Source organism: Sphaeramia orbicularis, chromosome 7, assembly GCF_902148855.1.
Source record: "Sphaeramia orbicularis chromosome 7, fSphaOr1.1, whole genome shotgun sequence".
In the NCBI taxonomy this organism is placed as follows: domain Eukaryota; kingdom Metazoa; phylum Chordata; class Actinopteri; order Kurtiformes; family Apogonidae; genus Sphaeramia; species Sphaeramia orbicularis.
In genome coordinates this window covers 14,052,724-14,071,473 of record NC_043963.1, presented here as the reverse complement: position 1 = coordinate 14,071,473, position 18,750 = coordinate 14,052,724, and the positions used below count along the sequence as shown (strand labels likewise).

Sequence of the window (18,750 nt, the reverse complement as noted above, 5' to 3'; positions counted from 1 at the left end):
GCACTAAAAACGAATTAAAGCTAACTGAATTAGAGAAAAAAAAAAAGTCAAAACTAAATAAAACTAAACTATAATGAAAAATCCAAAACTATTCTAACCTTGATTCAGAGGCAGCAAATGTCTTCTTCTCAAGGAAGACGACATGACAACTGAAAAAAAAAAAAAAAAAAAAATCAGCAGGATTTTCCAGGTATTGTTGTTTGGTCTAATACAGTGCGGCCATGGTAACCAATCTAAGTAGAAGACACTTCACATAACTCACAAAGAAGTGAGTATGTTTCAGGTCATACCAAATCGGATATCAAAAATGTCAACATGAACCCCGACATTTGGTCCATTGACTTATTTCCAATTTTTAATTTGTGTGTACAATTGAAAGAATTTAACTTGTTTTTTTATTTGTACTTGAATAATGAAATAATGAGGCATTTTTTCGTTTTCCGATTGTGGATTCTCAATTAAATATGAAAAGAATGAATGATACACTGATTCTGTAAACCTGTTGCCTTCTTCTGTTATGATGTTTACCAGTACACTGCAAAAAAAAAAAGGGTGTCTAAAAACAAGATAAAGACACTAAATCTGAGGAAAAAGGTCCTCAAAAGAAGTGAAATATCTATCTATGCAGCAAGAGAATTTCACTTGATAAGATTTCTTGAATTAAGATTGTATATGGAAAAATGGAAATGTTGTTTTTTGTTTGTTTAATGTAATTGTTGTAATTAACGACCGAATAAACTACTACTACTACAACTAAGATTGTTAAATCTGGAAATAAGCATGTCTACGATGGTTGAGCACTAGGGCTGAACAATATGGACAAAATTTCATATCTCGATATTCATGCCAGATATCTTGATATCAATACGATACGATATGACTACGGGTTCGGCGAAAACCAAGCATTTTTCAGAAAAATACAAACATCATAATACAAAAGAATGTGAAAAGTGCAGTTTTATTTCTAAGAACTCACTGCCAGTCATCAACATTAACATAAAGTACAAATGAATGAAATTTGTTGTGACTTCCAGAGCTGAACATGCAGGGCGAGCGCAGGGGAAATCTAGATTGTTTATATCTTTGCTTTTTTGATATTAATATCTTGAATGTTCATATCTAGATATCGATACGATAACGATATATCTTTCAGCCCTACTGAGCACTTAAAATAACAAATTAACTATTAAAACAAGATAAATTACACAGTGGAACATTTAAGAGTAAACGAAGAATATTCCTTTTCCTCGTAAATGGCTGATTTGGAATATCACCTTTATTGGAATGAGGAAAAAACAGAATATTATTATGCATGTAAATGTAATCATTGTCTGTGCTTGTGAGATCAGTAGTTTTCACGCAGCCTGTTCCCTGTAACAACATGTGGAGTTGTAACCGTTTTAATTGGGTAGTTGATCAGCTCCAAATGACTAAAGACCAACGTGACATCCATTTGTGATCATATTCGGTTTTTTTCCTCCTAACAAATACAAGTGGCTTCATGTCCCATCTTATTAAATCCTCTTCTCGAGTACCCCCTAGCAGCTGTAGATGAACCCCCAGGGGCGCAGACACCACTCGCTGGGAACCTTGGGCTTGGATTATCATGAAGACCAGGCACAGGGGAAACATCCTGACTGAACATGACGATGATGTTGGCTCCGCTTTATTTAATGTAAAGCAAAGTAAAAACAATGACAACAGCAACTTGTGCCGCACTATACTAGCTTGTCGCAAGACTTCTCGGAGTCCTATCATCAATGTGGTGTTGCTAGGCAACCAGCCTGGACAAGAAACGGGCTTGTTATGTTTCTTTATAAATAAAACATAGACATCCAATTCAGGGTTTGTGCGTTTCCCTCATCTTTAGCACTTGAATGGAGTTGACAAACCGTGGTGATGTTCTGTCACACACCTCTTAATGACCATGACTCTCCACTAGCTTGTTAGTCGGGGTGTGAGACATTTCAGACTCAGAGTTGGATTCACCAGGAGAATTATTGCACTAATAAGTTCAGAGAACAAAACCTCTGCTGCAGTATCTTCATTGCCCTTCTAAACCCTGATGAAATACAGAGCGTATCCATTATGTGAAATGAGCAAAATGAATTCAGTAGCAACAGGGTCGACATTACTGTTCAGATTGTTTATTTCTCATGTCATAACAGACAATAAAGTAAACAACAAGACTAAAATAGAAAGTAACTATGGAACCTTTATAGCATCTAAAAATTATACATTACACCTCGCATCCTTTAGTTGTTTTACGTATCTGTATTTCAAAATACAGCTTTTCTTATTGTAAAATGTGTTTTCCGTAACATTTTCTACCTGAATTATTACTATTGCATCCAATTCCTCACATACAGTCACAGAAAAAATTATTAGACCATCAAAAGTCATCAAGAACAATGGTAATGCAATCAAGTACTAACTCCTGTGTGTATCATGTGACTAAAACAGACAGAAAAGAAAACATGGAATGCCTAAAAGCACTGTTTTTGTCAGTACAATGCCATAGATATTGATGTACAGGGTGGGGAAGCAAAATTTACAACATGTTGAGGCAGGGATTGAAAGACAGTGTATGACCAATTAGTTTATTGAAAGTCATGAGAATTTAAATCTTCAAATCATATTTTACTGCATTTCTCACGGTCTTGTTGTCTACCTCAAGTTCAATTGCCATTTTGCTCATGGATTTGGTTGGATCCTTTAGGATTTTGGATTTGAGAGCTTTAATAAAAGCTTTGGTACATTTTTTGTTGCTTCCTCCACTTCCAGACTTTCTCGTAATAGTTTTGCTCATAGTCATTCTCTTCTTTCCATTATAAACAGTCTTTATGGACACTCCAACTATTTTTGAAATCTCCTTTGGTGTGACGAGTGCATTCAGCAAATCACACACTCCTTGACGTTTGCTTTCCTGATTACTCATATGGGCAAAAGTTTCTGAAAAGGTATGGATAATAGTGTTAGGTATGATTATGACATCAATATATGTTTGGTTTCAAAACAATTGACGTAGTGCCTGCTGAGAAAAAACAACTAAATTTTGCGTCCCTACCCTGTAATTACGTGATTTTGGTTATTGTCAAGAAAACCATGAAAAGTGGCTTGATATCAGCTCTGAAATTAAAGCTGTGGGAGACTTTCTTCACCAATTTTTCATCAAATCTGTCAAACCTCAGTCATATCCTCAGTATCACAAATCTGTAAGTCTTTCTGTGATTACTCACCTGAATCTCTTGCATTACGGTGAACAATTTGTGCCATCAACGTGCCATCCACCATAAACAAACCATTTGTTTACAAACAGAGCCGGTAAGTAACTCGGGCATCTTCGGAATTTTGTTGTGACGTGCATTGTGGGAAGCGGAGGTTCACGCAGCCGCCTGGCAGCGGCAGCTGCAAGAAACACGACGGACATTTCAGCCATTTCCGTGTTGCATTTGTTGCAGCCGTATAATATCATATGGTTGTGCTGCGAACCTCCATTTCCCACAATGCACGTCGTGACAAAATTCACCAGATGCCCAAGCTACCTCCCGGCTCTATTTGTAAACAAATGGATTGTTTATGGTGGATGATACTTCGAAACTGTTCACTGTGAGGGAAGAGATTCAGGTGCGTAATCACAGAAAGACTTAGGGATTCATGATACTTAGGCTATGACTGAGGTTTGACAGATCTGATAAAAAAAAAAAAAAGTAAGTGATGAAAGTCTCCTGCACCTTTAAACTCTTATGAGCTATTTTGCACTGTTTTTGGCAGTACAATGCCATAGCTATTGATGGAAGAACTTAAAGGTGGGGTAGGAGATCTTAGAAAAACGATTCGAGCAAGCTAGATTTTAAAAATACACAATTCAAAAGTCCAAACCCCTTTCTTTAGACATCCCCCCCAAAGCCACGCCTCCAGAGTACTGGCACACACAATGCTTGTTCCTGAGGGTTCAGGAGCAACAATTCGCCTGGCCCTGGCTCGCGGATCCATGTGCACCTCATTCAGTCTCCTCCAACATCCCCCCGTTTGTCAGCAGAACAGCCCCAGTTCATACCTATCTGACTAACGTTACATTTCCTAGTGATTTATGTTAGTGACAAAACAGTCTGCTGGTGAACCTTCATCCTAATATAACTAATATAGCCAAGCTCTGGCTCCGTTTCCTGTAGAAGTCCTCCAAGCCTCTGAGAACGCACGATTCATGCATGAAGAGGGGTACGCACGGGGGGGGGCAAATGGCAGTTGAGTTTCATAGACATATCACCATTCAATCATTTCGATGGGCCAGTTAAAATGACTGGATGGTGTTTTTTCAGTCCTGTCCGCTCCACAGGTGACAACAATTTTTTTTTTTATTTTTGTGTTAGAGCATTTAATTAATTGGTTGCAATCAGGGTGTGAAGGGGATTTTAAACAGTATAGTGAAAAATGCTCCAGGAAAACCTCTCCTACCCTACCTTTAAGTGATTTTGGTTATCATCAAGAAAATAATAGAAAATGGATAAATATCAGCTCTGAAATTAAACTCTTATGAGCTATTTTTGTTGTTATCATTATATTTGTCCAAACAAATGTACCTTTAGTCGGACCAGGCGATAAAATGAACAAGAAATTGAAGAAAACAAGGGTGGTCTAATAATTTTTTCCACGCATGTATGTCCATCCTCCTTCTAGTTAAACTACAATCATACAAACATCACTTTCCTAATATAAAACATAAATTCTACTTTATTTCCTCTGTACTTTCTTGCTGTGATAATGCAAAGCAGTGCAGATAAAGAAAAAACTCCCAATTATTAACTTAGGTCAGACATTAATAACTTCGGTGACATTACGTACTCGTCCACTGGCCCCGTGTTCCAACATCTTCTATCTCGTTATCTTTTCATCTAAAAGATGCCCTTTCCAACTTAATCATTTCTGTTGCTTTGGTGATTCATTTTTTTTCTGAGTCGGAGTATTTAAAGAAACCCACTTATTCTTAGGACCATACTGAACATAACAAGACAAAAACCTTTTTATTCCTTGAAGATATGCCACTGAAGTTATTCAAAGCTTGCATGATTGGGGTATGAGTGAGATCATTATAGAGCCACTTTTTTTTTTTTTTTAATTCTTTTTATATGATTTTGTTTTTTATTTAATGTAATTTTTATTTATTTATTTCACTTTATTTTATTTTTTATTTTATTTCTTATTATTTCTTATTATTTTTAATTTTATTAATTGTATTTATTTATTTATTTTTAGTAAAAATTTTTTTTACTTAACTTGTCCAGCTTTGTTATGCTAGATCTTTTTTTAAAATTCTTTTTATATTACTATGTTTTTTTTTTGTTTAATTTAATTTTTATTTATTTTTTTGTATCTTTTTATTTTATTTATTTTATTTTATTTTTTATTATTATTTTTATTTTATTGTTTATTGTATTGTTATTCATTTATTTATTTTAAAATAATTTTTTTAACTTGTCTTGTTCCGTTTTGTTATGCTAGATCTTTTTTATTTATTTATTTATTTATTTATAATTCTTTTTATTTTATTCTATTGCATGTATGTATGTATGTATGTATGACTTATCTTGTCCAGCACCATAACAGCAGAATGGCACTCTAGCTGCCTTTTGGTGCTGAACAAATCTGCTTTGCCAATTTGCTAGATCTTTAATTTTATTGCACGATAGGATTTCTGTTTTAGAAACCGTGTATTTTACTGCAGGGCTCTGGTTGTTAAAAGTGTCTCGAAGACATATCAAACCCAAAATACGAACAGATATGAAGTGAAAATATCTGCACACTATCTCTGCATGTTATTTAGAAAGTTATTCACTCCTCTCTGGCTTTTATGCTTCCCTTGAGTGGCTCTGCATCTTGTATGCGGATGTCCAGCCCCAGATCCATTAGATGCATTGTTTGTAAATACGGCTGAGTAGAAACTCGGTGGAGAGATAAAATAGTCCTGTTTGGAAACTCTGTCCTCGGGGCATGTTAGTCACAATGCAGCAGAGTAGATTTATGGATGCCAATAGCACAGCACAGGGGCACCATGAGTTTAGAGACATTAATGGGCAGTGATGGAGTGACGGTGAAAAAACCAATGCATGGAAGTGAGGACAGGCTGAAGGACTCACTTTAGATTTCACCTTTGTAACTGAATAGGCTTTTAATACTTACCGACATTTATTTAGGATTATCTGTTTTGTTTTGTTTTTTTTTTGTTTTTTTTTTGGCTTTATAACAATCTACACAATAGTACAGGCTGTTCTAGCAAAATAAAAACCAGAAGCAGAGGCGCTGTATCAGCTAACGCATGACTGTGTCCATGTGTCTTTGTTTGGAAATTCTACAACACAAAGACGCTGGTTGAAAAAAAAAAGATTGGGAAAAAGAAAAAAAAAAAAACCCTAAAGGATGGGGTGAAACATCTGTGAGAAAGAGGCGCAGGAAAAAACTGACTGAGAACAGCTAACAGCCTTAGCAGAAGAGTGTGGCAGAAAGAAAAAAAAAAATATCTATTTTTCTCCATCAGGTCTCATGAGATAACAAAGCAGCGGAGATAAAGCAGGCTGCAAACTAGACAAAAAGCACAGAGGAGAATATACCTCTAAAGTCACACAAAAATAACCAGCTTCTCCAGAGATTAAATTATTTGCTCCCTGGCACAGTGTTTGAGCACCCAAGTTTTTATCGCCAACATATTTGCTAATGGATGGAAGTGACTGTTTGAAAAAGTTTAGAAACACAATCAAGTACTGGCTTCATCTCTGCTGTAATCAACTTGGGATTCAGCAATCAGAGCAGAACAGACTGCGTCTTTCTGCTGCGGCGTTCCTTTCGCTGGGTTCAAGTGGGGTTATTACAGCAAATATTTGCACAAGACAATGTGAAAACTCATACGGGCCGTAGTAATTATATATACATGTGCAGACTGGGTTCATGTGTGTGTGTCAAAGATAATAGGGTACATTCACAAGGGGACTGAGCAGCTTTTGCACAAAACTGGTGCAAACAAGATAAAACTATTGCACGCAATGGATAAAGTGGCTGCAAACGGTGGAATTCAGTGCAAACTGTGATAGAATCAAGTGAGCACCAATGTCATATATGTTCAGACTGATCTCATGAAATCGCATTGTATGTCACACCAGTTCTTATGGCATTTGGTGTGCTCTTCATACGCATTTTCATCCTTTCGCGTGTTATTCAACGCCATCTGATTGTGTGTCAATTTACACCAAGATCTCCGGTTTACATATGTGTAACTGCTAACCCTCACCCTCACCGCTAATCGCGTGGTATTTGACGCGACATGAACATACATGCGGAAAGCTTTTAATGCGTACAGATAACATGCCAATTAAAAGTTCCATGCATACCGTACTTTCTGGACTATAAGCCGCTACTTTTTTCTCTCGCTTTGAACCCTGCGGCTTATACAAAGATGCAGCTCAAGTGTAGGGTTTTACAGGCTAACGGCCTCCAGGGGGCGCTCTAGCAGGAAGTGCAAAAGCGAGACAGAGATGGAAGAGGTGATTAAGAAGTGAAGTATTAAGCTTAACTTTTGACAATCATTTTGCGTGTCATGCACAAACCCTCATCATGGAAAACACGAAGAGATGCATATGATGCAGCTTTTAAGTTAAAATCAATCGATGTGTCTGTTTAAGAAGGAAATAGAGCTGCAGCACGGAAGTGACAATGAGAGCGACAACAGAGGAGAGACGTAGAAGGTGTGTGACGGAGCCTTTGAGGCTGTTCAACTCCGACACTGAAGAAGACAACTGCAGTGGTTTCAATGCACAGGAGGAAGATGAAGATAGAGATCAATGACTTTTCTGGGTTTTTTAACCAGCCGTGTTCCTGCCGTTTTACTGCCGTGTTACAGGCACTGTTTGGAAAAAAGCAGTTAAAGTATGGAAATAAATGTTTAAATAATCTTTCTGTTTACCATCTTTCTGTGTAAATATCTCATGTCACAACGTGGACACCTGCAGCTTATACCCTGGAAAGTGTGGCATTTACGCAATTCATGATATGACGTTGATATGTTAGATAAAGGAACATTGCAGTTTTCCTGATCTGATTCACTGCTCTACAGTTCCTTAGAAAATATCTGTTAGTGTGGTGCGGATCAATACTGAAATATCGATATCTCCGATACCAGATCTTTACACTCTACAATTGATTCACAAATCAAACAAGTGGTTCCAGGCACAACAAACCCCGCCCCTCACATGTATTTTAGCTTATTTTGGCATTGATCCTGCTGATGTCATCCTGTTTACGCATGTGCTGATGTCAGCATATCAGTTGCCTCTATATATGTGGCAAGTTTGAAACAAAATGGATGTTTTTATAAACATTTGAAATCTTGCCCATTATAAGTAAATGGAAGAAAAAATAAGATGTAAAAAATTCATAAAAAATTTTACTTTGACCTACTTCTCCCAAAATGTAATCAGATCTATTCTGGGTCACTGGTGATCTATAAACCCAATTTGGAATTCAACCAATAGTTTTGCTGCTACAGACATTTGAATTTTCGCCCATTATAAATAAATGGGGGAAAAAGATGTGAAAAAGCGGTGACATAAAATTAAACATTAGTCCAAATGTTTCTGCAAACTCCTAGATATATTCAGTCAAATATAACATTATTTTAAGAGTCGGACATCATCAAACATGTTTTAGATCTTCCTGAATTACATTTAGTGAATAGCTGGAGCCTGTTTTTGTTCTGGATGTGAAATAGTACAGGAGTATGAATGCTGTTTGATTGTTCTCTGAAAGCGTCTCTGCTTGTTAAAGGGTTTTTGCTGTTTTTATTATGGACCAATCTGTGGCTGAAATGCAGAGAAACACCTGAAACACCATAAACATCGCTGTAAAACAAGGGCTAAAACTTCATGGCCATGTTTTGTGCCAGCATATCGTTAATGTAAAGTCTTTTGTGATTAGGTGCATAAAAAGGAACTGATTGGGGTCGCATACATGCACATTTCCCAGCAATCTGGTCCAGCAATTAAAGAGTCAATATATCTATATCAATAAAAAAAAACATACAGTTCTGGAAATAATTACAAGATCACTTCTGATTTTTCACAAATTCAGCTTAACAGACCTTCAACACTGTTGATTTTCTAAGTAGTTACATGATAAATTGCAGCAATTTATAATTAACCTCATAAAATAAATGTAATAAAGTATATTAAATAGGAAATATTGAAAGTCTCTAATCTCTGCTTTACACCGGCTGTCAAAAAGCATTTTACAGATATCATTATCATGTGCATTAGCTGCGAATACAAGCTTAATAAAGCAATACAAAGTGATCTGTAAGTCAACTAAGACAAAAGAATTGCATGATAAGGCAAAAAGAGTTATTGCTAAGAGACTTGGAATCAACAAAACAGCCGTTTATTATACTTTCCAGAAGCAAATGCAGTCTGACCCATTAAGATCTGAGAGGGAAGAAGCAGAAAACACATTTCAGCACATGTCATAGTGATATAATGATCATTTCCAAAGCTATAGTTCATCTTACATCTAAAACATGTGTAAAATCATTGGTATCGTGGATCTTTTTCACATAAAAAACTAAAAAGACAAAGGCACACCAGTCAGTACATAAGTTATTCATTACATTCACCAAAGGGGTTATGCTTTCAATAAGATTATGCAAAAACAGGCCAAAGACTCACCCATTAAATTTCAGCGTCGATAAAGCTGACTGTAACTCTTCTTTTCCGACTTTATTTAACATCGGAAAGTGTTTACCCTCAGTTACCATTAAACAAACCAATGGGACCATCTGACAAAAATGAAAAAGCGTGGGCCATAATTTGTGGTTTGTGGTTTAATAATATTGTGAAAGGAGAAACGACTATTTGTCTTAAGTCGTTTGTTTCCGAGTCCCCTTTTGTTTACATATGCGGTGAAAATGTGACTTATGAATCGTCAGTTAACTCTCAAAGCAGTTAATTGTTTGTTTACTGAGACGTGTCAAGGAAAAATTAGTACACATAGAGCTCGGTATGCATCCAAAAAGAAGTTGTGTGAATGAAAATACCAAAATGAAGTGATCTTAGAAACCCATATTTTATTCGTAATACAATATAGAAAAGATATCTAATGCTTCAACTGAGAAAATGTATGATTTTAAGAAAAACTGATGGAAAATCAGATGGAATATCACATTTTTGGCATAGATGGTTAATAATAGATGTTTTCTGAGATGTAGGAGGTTAAATGTATTATGTGGTTAACCTTCAAAGATCTAAACAGCCACCTGCGACTTAAAGCATCCACTGATCTAAAAGGTTTAAAAACTCCTGATCCAATAATCTTATTAATGCAATTAAATAATTCAGATAAAATGCAGTTATTCATCTTTTCATGGTCATCAGATATGACCCATTTGGATGTTCAGAGGCTCTGTAGTTACCGTGGAAACACCGTCATCTTCTATAGCATTGATTCACCAGTAAAACCCATGGAGTTGGATCAATGACAGTGTATGTAGATGTTCGTTTTGATGTCAGTTAACCCTACAGAGTCCACAGTTGCACTAAAAATTAAGATTCTTACAATGGTATTGAATTATAGCTGTGTCCATTGACTTTACACAATGCAGATACAAAGACAATGGTATTTCTATATATATAAACTAATGCATAACAACATTTTAATGCAACTTAAATATGATGATGCTGTGGAAATTTTCCATAACCGTACCTCCTTAAAATTATAATTAATTATGTTTTTTGTTTGTACAAAAATAATTTTTGAGCATTGAGACCCGATGTATCAAATATGATACAAAATTTAAACTCATACATGTAAATTGATATTTGAAAAAACTTTTTTTTTTGGGTTGTTCAGAAGGACCAATAACGGCTCCAGTTTCAAAGAACTGGAATTTTCTGTCAATGATTTAATGGTTCAGGTTTTATAGGGTTGACATATGTCTTGACTTTGTGGTGAATTGTTCTTTAGTGCTTATGATTATTATTTAAAAAAAAAAAAAAAAACCCAAAAAGCAAAAATATGGAGAATCTATGCCTTCTAATGAGATGTAACACTCTTATATTGTCAGAAGTAATATGTTTATGACTGAATGAACATTTTGTGTGTGTGTGTGTGTGTGTGTGTGTGTGTGTACTGATATATTTTGTGAAAAATATCACTTTTGTTTTGATTTTTTCTGGTATAAAAACATTTCAAAACCTACATAGTCAATAAAATATAACTAAATGACTGATTTTCACTGAATAATGAAGGAGATAAAACAATAAGTAGTGATAAATTGCGTCAGAATGGTTAGACGGAGTGAAAAATTAATTTGTAAATCACCACAAAATCAGTTCTATGTCTTTAAGGGTTATTAACTTTGTTCAGTAATCTGAACTCTATGGCTGCACGTCATGGCTTGTCACAAAAACAACATGGCAGCACCCATAAATGTGATATTATTTACTATGCAGTGGTGAGGTATTCTATCTATTATCTATTTTTTGAGCCTAGAGGAGAGAAATGTTGATAAAAAAAAGGGTGTACTCTCAAATTCTGGTGTTTTCATGTGTTTTATGTTCATATTTTTATTCATGTTATTCTTATAATTGATACGTGTATTTATCCTGAGCACTTTATAGACCATAAAAACTAAATTTCATTGTACCATTCAATGATACAGCTATTCTATTCTATTCTATTCTATTCTATTCTATTCTATTCTATTCTATTCTATTCTATTCTATTTCTGCATTTTCTAGTTTTAATACACCTAATTTGTCACTTCCCATTACATAAACACTGTATACTTAAATAATCAGTAATAATTACCACATAATTTCATTGTCATGTTGCTGTTTTGTTGCACAGTGGCCCCTATTGGTACATTTCATAACTACACACCACATCTAAAACACCATTAGCTCTGCGAATATATCCCTTGAGGTGTCTGTGCACCTGTGTACGACTGGTTCAGAGACGATCCGTGCTCAGAAATGTGTATGTTTGCAACCATGCATGTCTTAAAATGTGAGCTTGTGTATATTATAAACCTCTAAAGCTGGCTTTCCATATATCTCTAATCTTCAGCTGTATTTCATTTTCTTTTTATCTCTGTGAAGATTTGTCCCAGACTCCAGCTGTGGCCCCTGTTCAGAGCAGTATGTATCGCCGCCTGCAGCTCGCTAACATAGAACTAGAGTCATATAGATACTTGTAGATGTGCTGGTAGCAAGCAGTTGGTCATAGCAAAGGCATAGTCTGAATAAATCAAACTGAAAAACCTTTGTCAATGCCTACGCACTGATGTTAAAAGTGCAGTTTGATTTATTTTCAGATTTATTTAGAATACCCAATCACCGCAGCGCTGTTTTCTATGTATATTCTAATGCAGCTTTACCGTTTTTAATACTAATGGCACTGCTTATTATGATGAATATCGTCGAGTTGATGGAAAATATTATTTTGTGTCAGGGTCCAGAGTTACACTAAAAATATCCATTGTTTAAATGGCATTGAATTAAACCTGTCTACACTAACATCACACAGTGCACATGTTGATCCAATGACAAGGCTACTTCAATGCATAATATTCCTCCTGAGACCCACAATAGAATCAGAAGCCTTTATTGTTACTGTGTGTGCAATGAAATTTGGAGTGCGACTCCGGTCACTGCAACAATAGGAATAAAAAAACAATATGTCAGAAAATAAGAATAGAGCGGATATGGAACTGCAAAAACTGAAAAGTAATATAAGAATATTCTGATATGAAATTTTACAAAAAGTAAAACAAGGATAGAATTAAAAGTAGAATAAAGTAAAAAATAGACATAAAATATAAATATGCACAATATTAACAGTATGTATATCTATGGACAGTTCTATAAAAATAGTGTATTTATGTTTGAGACTCAGGAAAATAAAGGTTTTGACTAAATAATTACCCTGATTTTTTTTTTTCAGATACATCTTTTTTAGGTAAACCTGTGAAACTCCTGTCCCCTACAGACAACAAAAAAGTCAAATTACTGCTCGGTAACAGGTGGACTTGAAGCAGACACCAATTTTTTAAGCTTTACACAAACATTCAAAACATGCGGTTCCCAACAAAAGCTAATATCAAGCAGAAAAAAAACCTTTTAGATATTATGTTCAACTATGCTGAAAAGAAATTCTGGAGTAAAATATTGAAAACACTCTTTTATTGACATGAGAATGTGGTAACACATGGACAGGTTGCCATAGTAACACGTGGACGACTCTTTACCATTGTACGCATCACTCAAAATGTATCAAAAGATCATTACTTGAATAAAAACATTAATAGGAAATTTTAGGCGACAGGTTTAGCTGCCATTTTTAGATTTATATATCCTCTTGAGACCCAGCAATGCATTTTCATTCCCTGTGTGGGACAGGAGTTTCACAGGTTTACTGAAAAAAACAAAAAAAAAATAAACAAAACACTGTCCACTGTAAAAAATATTACATAAAAGAAATAGAAAATGCATCTGAAAAAAAAAATGCATTATGCTGTTTCCAATCAAGATAATTACTTAATGTAAAAAAGCCAAAACCTTTACTTTTTTGGGTCTCAGTAGGATATATGTGGCTTATATGAATAACTGTAAGCTATTTTTCCTGTCCCCACCTTGCTGAGCATTAATAGGAAATTTTAGGGCGACATGTTTAGGTGCAATTTTTAGATTTATGTATCCTTTTGAGACCCAGCAATGCATTTTCATTCCCTGTGCGGGACAGGAGTTTGACAGATTTACTGAAAAAAAAAAAAAAAAAAAAAAAAAAAAAGACTGTCCACTGTAAAGAACATTACATTAAAAAAAAAAGAAAGAAAATGTATCAGAAAAAAAACCTGCATTATATGGTTTCCAATTAACAACTATGCTGAAAATAAATTTTGGAGTAAAATATTGAAAAGACTCTGTTTTATTGACATGAGAATGTGGTAACGCTTGGACAGGTTGCCATAGTAACACATGGACAACTCTTTCTCATTGTATGCATCACCCAAAATGTATCAAAAGACCATTACTTAAATAAAAACTAATAAAAATGGGTTTAGCAAAATATGACCCCTTGTTGAGCCGCATTATGTAATAAATTCCCATTATGTAATAAAAGTTCAAAATGTAATAAGAATGTCACGTCATCTTGTAATACAGCCGCATTATGTAATAAACTGACGCATTTTGTAATAAACTACGTCAGTGCATTATGTAGTAAATTTTTTCACATTATGTCGTAAGTTATTACAATTTGAGAAATTTATTACAAAATGCACTTGACACATTTTTATTTAAAAAAATATATATAATAACATGGTTCATGATGTAATAACAATCCAAATTACTATAATTTCAGAGCAATTTAGAAGAAATTAGTCACAGGAGCTACAGGTAATGGAATCAGAACTTTAACCACACAGTTTAAAGATGAATTTAGCACATTACATTTTCCTGAAAATAAAAATGTGTCAAGTGCATTTTGTAATAAACTTCTCAAATTGTAATAACTTACTACATAATGTGAAAAAATTTACTACATAATGCATTGAGGTAGTTTATTATGAAATGCGTCCGTTTATTACATAATGCGGTTTTATTACAAGATGACGTGACATTCTTATTACATTTTAAACTTTTACTACATAATGGGAATTTATTACATAATGCGGCTCAACACCCCATTAAATTATAACTGACCCCTGAACTAAAGGAACATGAATAATCCATGACACATGTTTTAACTTTATGATGAATTCTTCTATATTGCTCATAATTTCCATAAAAAACACAGGTAACACTTTACTTGAAGGTCTAGTTTATAATGCATTAAGCACACATTCATAAGACATTATAATGCATTTATAATGTATTATAACAGTCATTACAAAAGTTTATGATCATGTAAAACAACTTATACCAAGGTTAATAAAGTATTATAAGTGCAGGCATAATGTATTAGAAATTCAGCTTTCATAATGTTTTATACATCCATACCAAAGCAGTGTGAAGGAATTTATTTTTTTAGGTGGGGAACTTTTGTTAGGTTTTGTCACTGGTCCCTATACCCGTCTATTTTAGGGATTTCATATTTATTAAAAAAAAAAAAAAAAGTAAAAAAAAAAAAGTATGTGTTTGAATTAATTAACAAAGATTTAGAGCTGCCACATTATTTTTTATTTATGTACAAAGCAACATGTAACATTTCTATTTACTGTCTGTTCTTTTAATGTTTTGTTTTTGCAAAATAAAGAGTTATTCAGAACACTTGGATGTATAATTTTTACTCTTTACTTAGAGCCAGCAGATACTGCTCATAAGTCATCATACTTGTGTTACATCATACAATTGATAATGTGTTCTGTAACCCAGGACCTGAGATTCTTCCTACAAACACTGTTGTCACTTTGGTATGGATGTATAAAACATTATGAAAGCTGAATTTATAATACATTATGCCTACACTTATAATACTTTATTAACCTTGGTATAAGTTGTTTTACATGATCATAAACTGTTCTAATGACTTTTATAATGCATTATAAATGCATTATAATGTCTTATGAATGTGTGCTTAATGCATTATAAACTAGACCTTCAAGTAAAGTGTTACCAAAACACAGTGACTTTGAATAAATCGAACTGAATCGAAGAAAAAAAAAAAAAAAAAAAACTCTTGTCAATACCTACGCACTGATGTACAAAGTGCAGTTTGATTTATTTTCAGATTTATTTCGAACATCCAATCCCTGCAGCAGTGTTTTCTCTGTATATTCTAATGCAGCTTTACCGCTTTAACTCCTTGTAGTCTACATAGTTTAGTTGTTGGAGAATATAGAGTATTAGACTTGACAGCGTTGGAGCAGGAATCTAACATCAGAGGCTTGTCTTTCATTCCAGACCACAACTGCTCTCAATCTTTTCCCAGCTCTATCCCAGGCAATTCTTCTCATCTTCCTTTAGGTATATCGCTCACACTCTCACATGCACAGCCACTCAAACATGCGTCATCTCATCTTGATATACCTGAACTTTCAACTAGCGACGTGACACGGAGCCATTTGAGTCTATTCTGATATGTGTTGTGATCTCAGGTGATGGGGTTGGGGGGATGATAGGGGGGAGTTGGTGCCAGTTTTGCTTAAGAGTGAAGACTAAATGTCACTCCCGCCCACCATCTCTATATCTACCCCCTTATGAGGCAAAATCCAGCTTCACTCAATTAAGTCTGGAACCCGGGGTTGGCTTTGTAACCGTCGTCTTGAAGGGTTTCTGCTAGCTGCGCCGTTCTCAGGCTGCAGGGGGATCCTATTTGCCTCCGCTAATCCTCTTTTCCTGCCTTCCTTCCCCTTTTCTCTGTGCCTGTCTGTGTTTTCCTTTCCTCCCCCTATTTCTTCTCCCCTTTATCAGTTCCAGCTCTGTTCAACATAAGCTCGGATGTGAGTGACACCTTTGCCAAAATCAGCTGGACTGCCAGAGAAGAGCAGCAGGACTTGCAGCTTTATGTGGCTTATATGAATAACCGTAAGCTACTTTTCCTGTCCCCGCCTTGCTGAGCATTAATAGCAAATTTTAGGGCGACATGTTAAGGTGCAATTTTTAGGTTTATGTATCCTGTTGAGACCCGGCAATGCATTTTCTTTCCCTGTGCGGGACAGGAGTTTCACAGGTTTACTGAAAAAAAAAAAAAAAAAACTAAACAAAACACTCTCCATTGTTAAGAATATTACAATGAAAAATAAATAAATAAATAAAATATATATATATAAAAAAAACAAAAAAAACCACTCTCCAATGTTAAGAATATTGCATTGAAAAAATAAATAAATTATATATAAATAAATAAATAAATAAATAAATAAATAAATATATATATATATATATATATATATATATATATATATATATATATATATATATATATATATATATTTATTTATTTATTTATTTATTTATTTATTTATATATTTATATATATATAAACCACATTATGCGGTTTCCAATCAAGACAATTAACATAAAAAAGCCAAAATCTTTACTTTTTTGGGTCTCAGTAGGATATATATGGCTAATATGAATAACCATTAACTGCTTTTCCTGTCCCAGCCTTGCTGAGCATTAATAGGACATTTTAAGTGACATTTTTAGGTGCAATTTTTAGGTTTATATGTCCTCTTGAGACCCAGCAATGTATTTTCGTTCCCTGTGCGGGAAAGGGTTTTTCACAGGTTTACTGAAAAAAAAAAAAAAAAAAAAAAAAAACACAACAAAACACTCTCCAATGTAAAGAATAACACATTGAAAATCAATAAATAAAATATATAAAAAAAACACTCTCCAATGTAAAGAATATTCCATTGAAAAAATAAATACATAAAATATATAAGAAAAAAAAAACATTATGCGATTTCCAATCAAGACAATTAACATAAAAAAGCCAAAACCTTTACTTTTTTGGGTCTCAGTAGGATATATATGGCTAAAATGAATAACCGTTAACTGCTTTTCCTGTCCCCGCCTTGCTGAGCATTAATAGGAAATTTTAAGTGACATTTTTAGGTGCAATTTTTAGGTTTATATGTCCTCTTGAGACCCAGCAATGCATTTTCGTTCCCTGTGTGGGACAGGAGTTTCATAACTTTACTGGAAAAAAACCCCCGAACAAAACATTGTCCACTGTAAAGTATATTACATAAAAAAAATAAATAAAAATTGAAAATATATCTAAAAAACCCTGCATTACACTGTTACCAATCAAGATACTTCCTTTTTTTAACTTAGTCATTTGTCCAGGACAACAGATGAAAATTAGCTTCTCTGCTAAATCTGGTGCATGTATTTTGTTCTTCTAACTAATGCCAATACACACTGTCCTGAAACTAAATAAATAAATACAAATACAAATACTTAATGTAAAAAAGCCAAAACCTTTACTTTCTTGGGTCTCAGTAGGATATATGTGGCTTATATGAATAACCGTAAGCTACTTTTCCTGTCCCCGCCTTGCTGAGCATTAATAGGAAATTTTTGAGCGACATGTTTAGATGCAATTTTTAGGTTTATATATCCTCTGGAGATCCAGAAATGCATTTTTGTTCTCTGTCCACTGCAAAAGATATTACATTAAAAAAAGAAAATTTTACAAATGTGTCTGAAAGAACTTGCATTATACTGTTTACAGTCAAGACAATTATTTAAAGTGAAAAAGTGAAAACCTGTAGGGGACAAGTGTTTTACAGCTTTACTAAAACAAAAAAAAAAAAAACCCTAAAGAACAAAAAACAAAACCGCTGTCCACTGCAAAAGATATTCCATGAAAAAAATGTTTGAAAATGTATCTGAAAAAACTGTTGTATTATGCCATTTCCAATCAAAACAACAGCTTTACTGGGGGAAAAAAAAAAAACGCTGTCCACTGCAAAAAATGTTAAAATGTATCTGAAAAACACTGTTGCATTACGCTGTTTCCAATCAAGGCAATTATTTAATGTAAAAAAGTCAAAACCTGTAGGGGACAAGTGTTTCACAGCTTTACTAAAAAACACAAAAAAACCAAAAACACTTTACTCCACTACAAAAGGTATTCCATAAAAAAAAAAATTGAAAACGAATCTTTAAAAAAAAAAAAAAAAAGTAGTATTATGCTGTTTCCAATCACAACAACAGCTTTACTGGGGAAAAAAAAACACTGTCCACTGCAAAAAATGTA

At 34.2% G+C, this 18,750-nt stretch overlaps 1 protein-coding gene across 2 annotated transcripts in view; it reads left to right on the top strand.

The window, feature by feature from the left end:
- Window positions 1-18,750, top strand: part of LOC115422881 (neural cell adhesion molecule L1-like protein) — a 142,165-nt gene that overhangs the window by 94,133 nt on the left and 29,282 nt on the right. The window contains exons 24-26 of one of the 2 annotated variants that reach the window (XM_030139492.1): window positions 12,138-12,176; window positions 15,942-16,004; window positions 16,452-16,565. The exons of the other annotated variant lie outside the window; for it this stretch is intronic. Coding sequence (XP_029995352.1) covers window positions 12,138-12,176; window positions 15,942-16,004; window positions 16,452-16,565 — 216 coding nt within the window. The remainder of the gene's footprint in view (window positions 1-12,137; window positions 12,177-15,941; window positions 16,005-16,451; window positions 16,566-18,750) is intronic. 2 annotated transcript variants of the gene reach the window in all.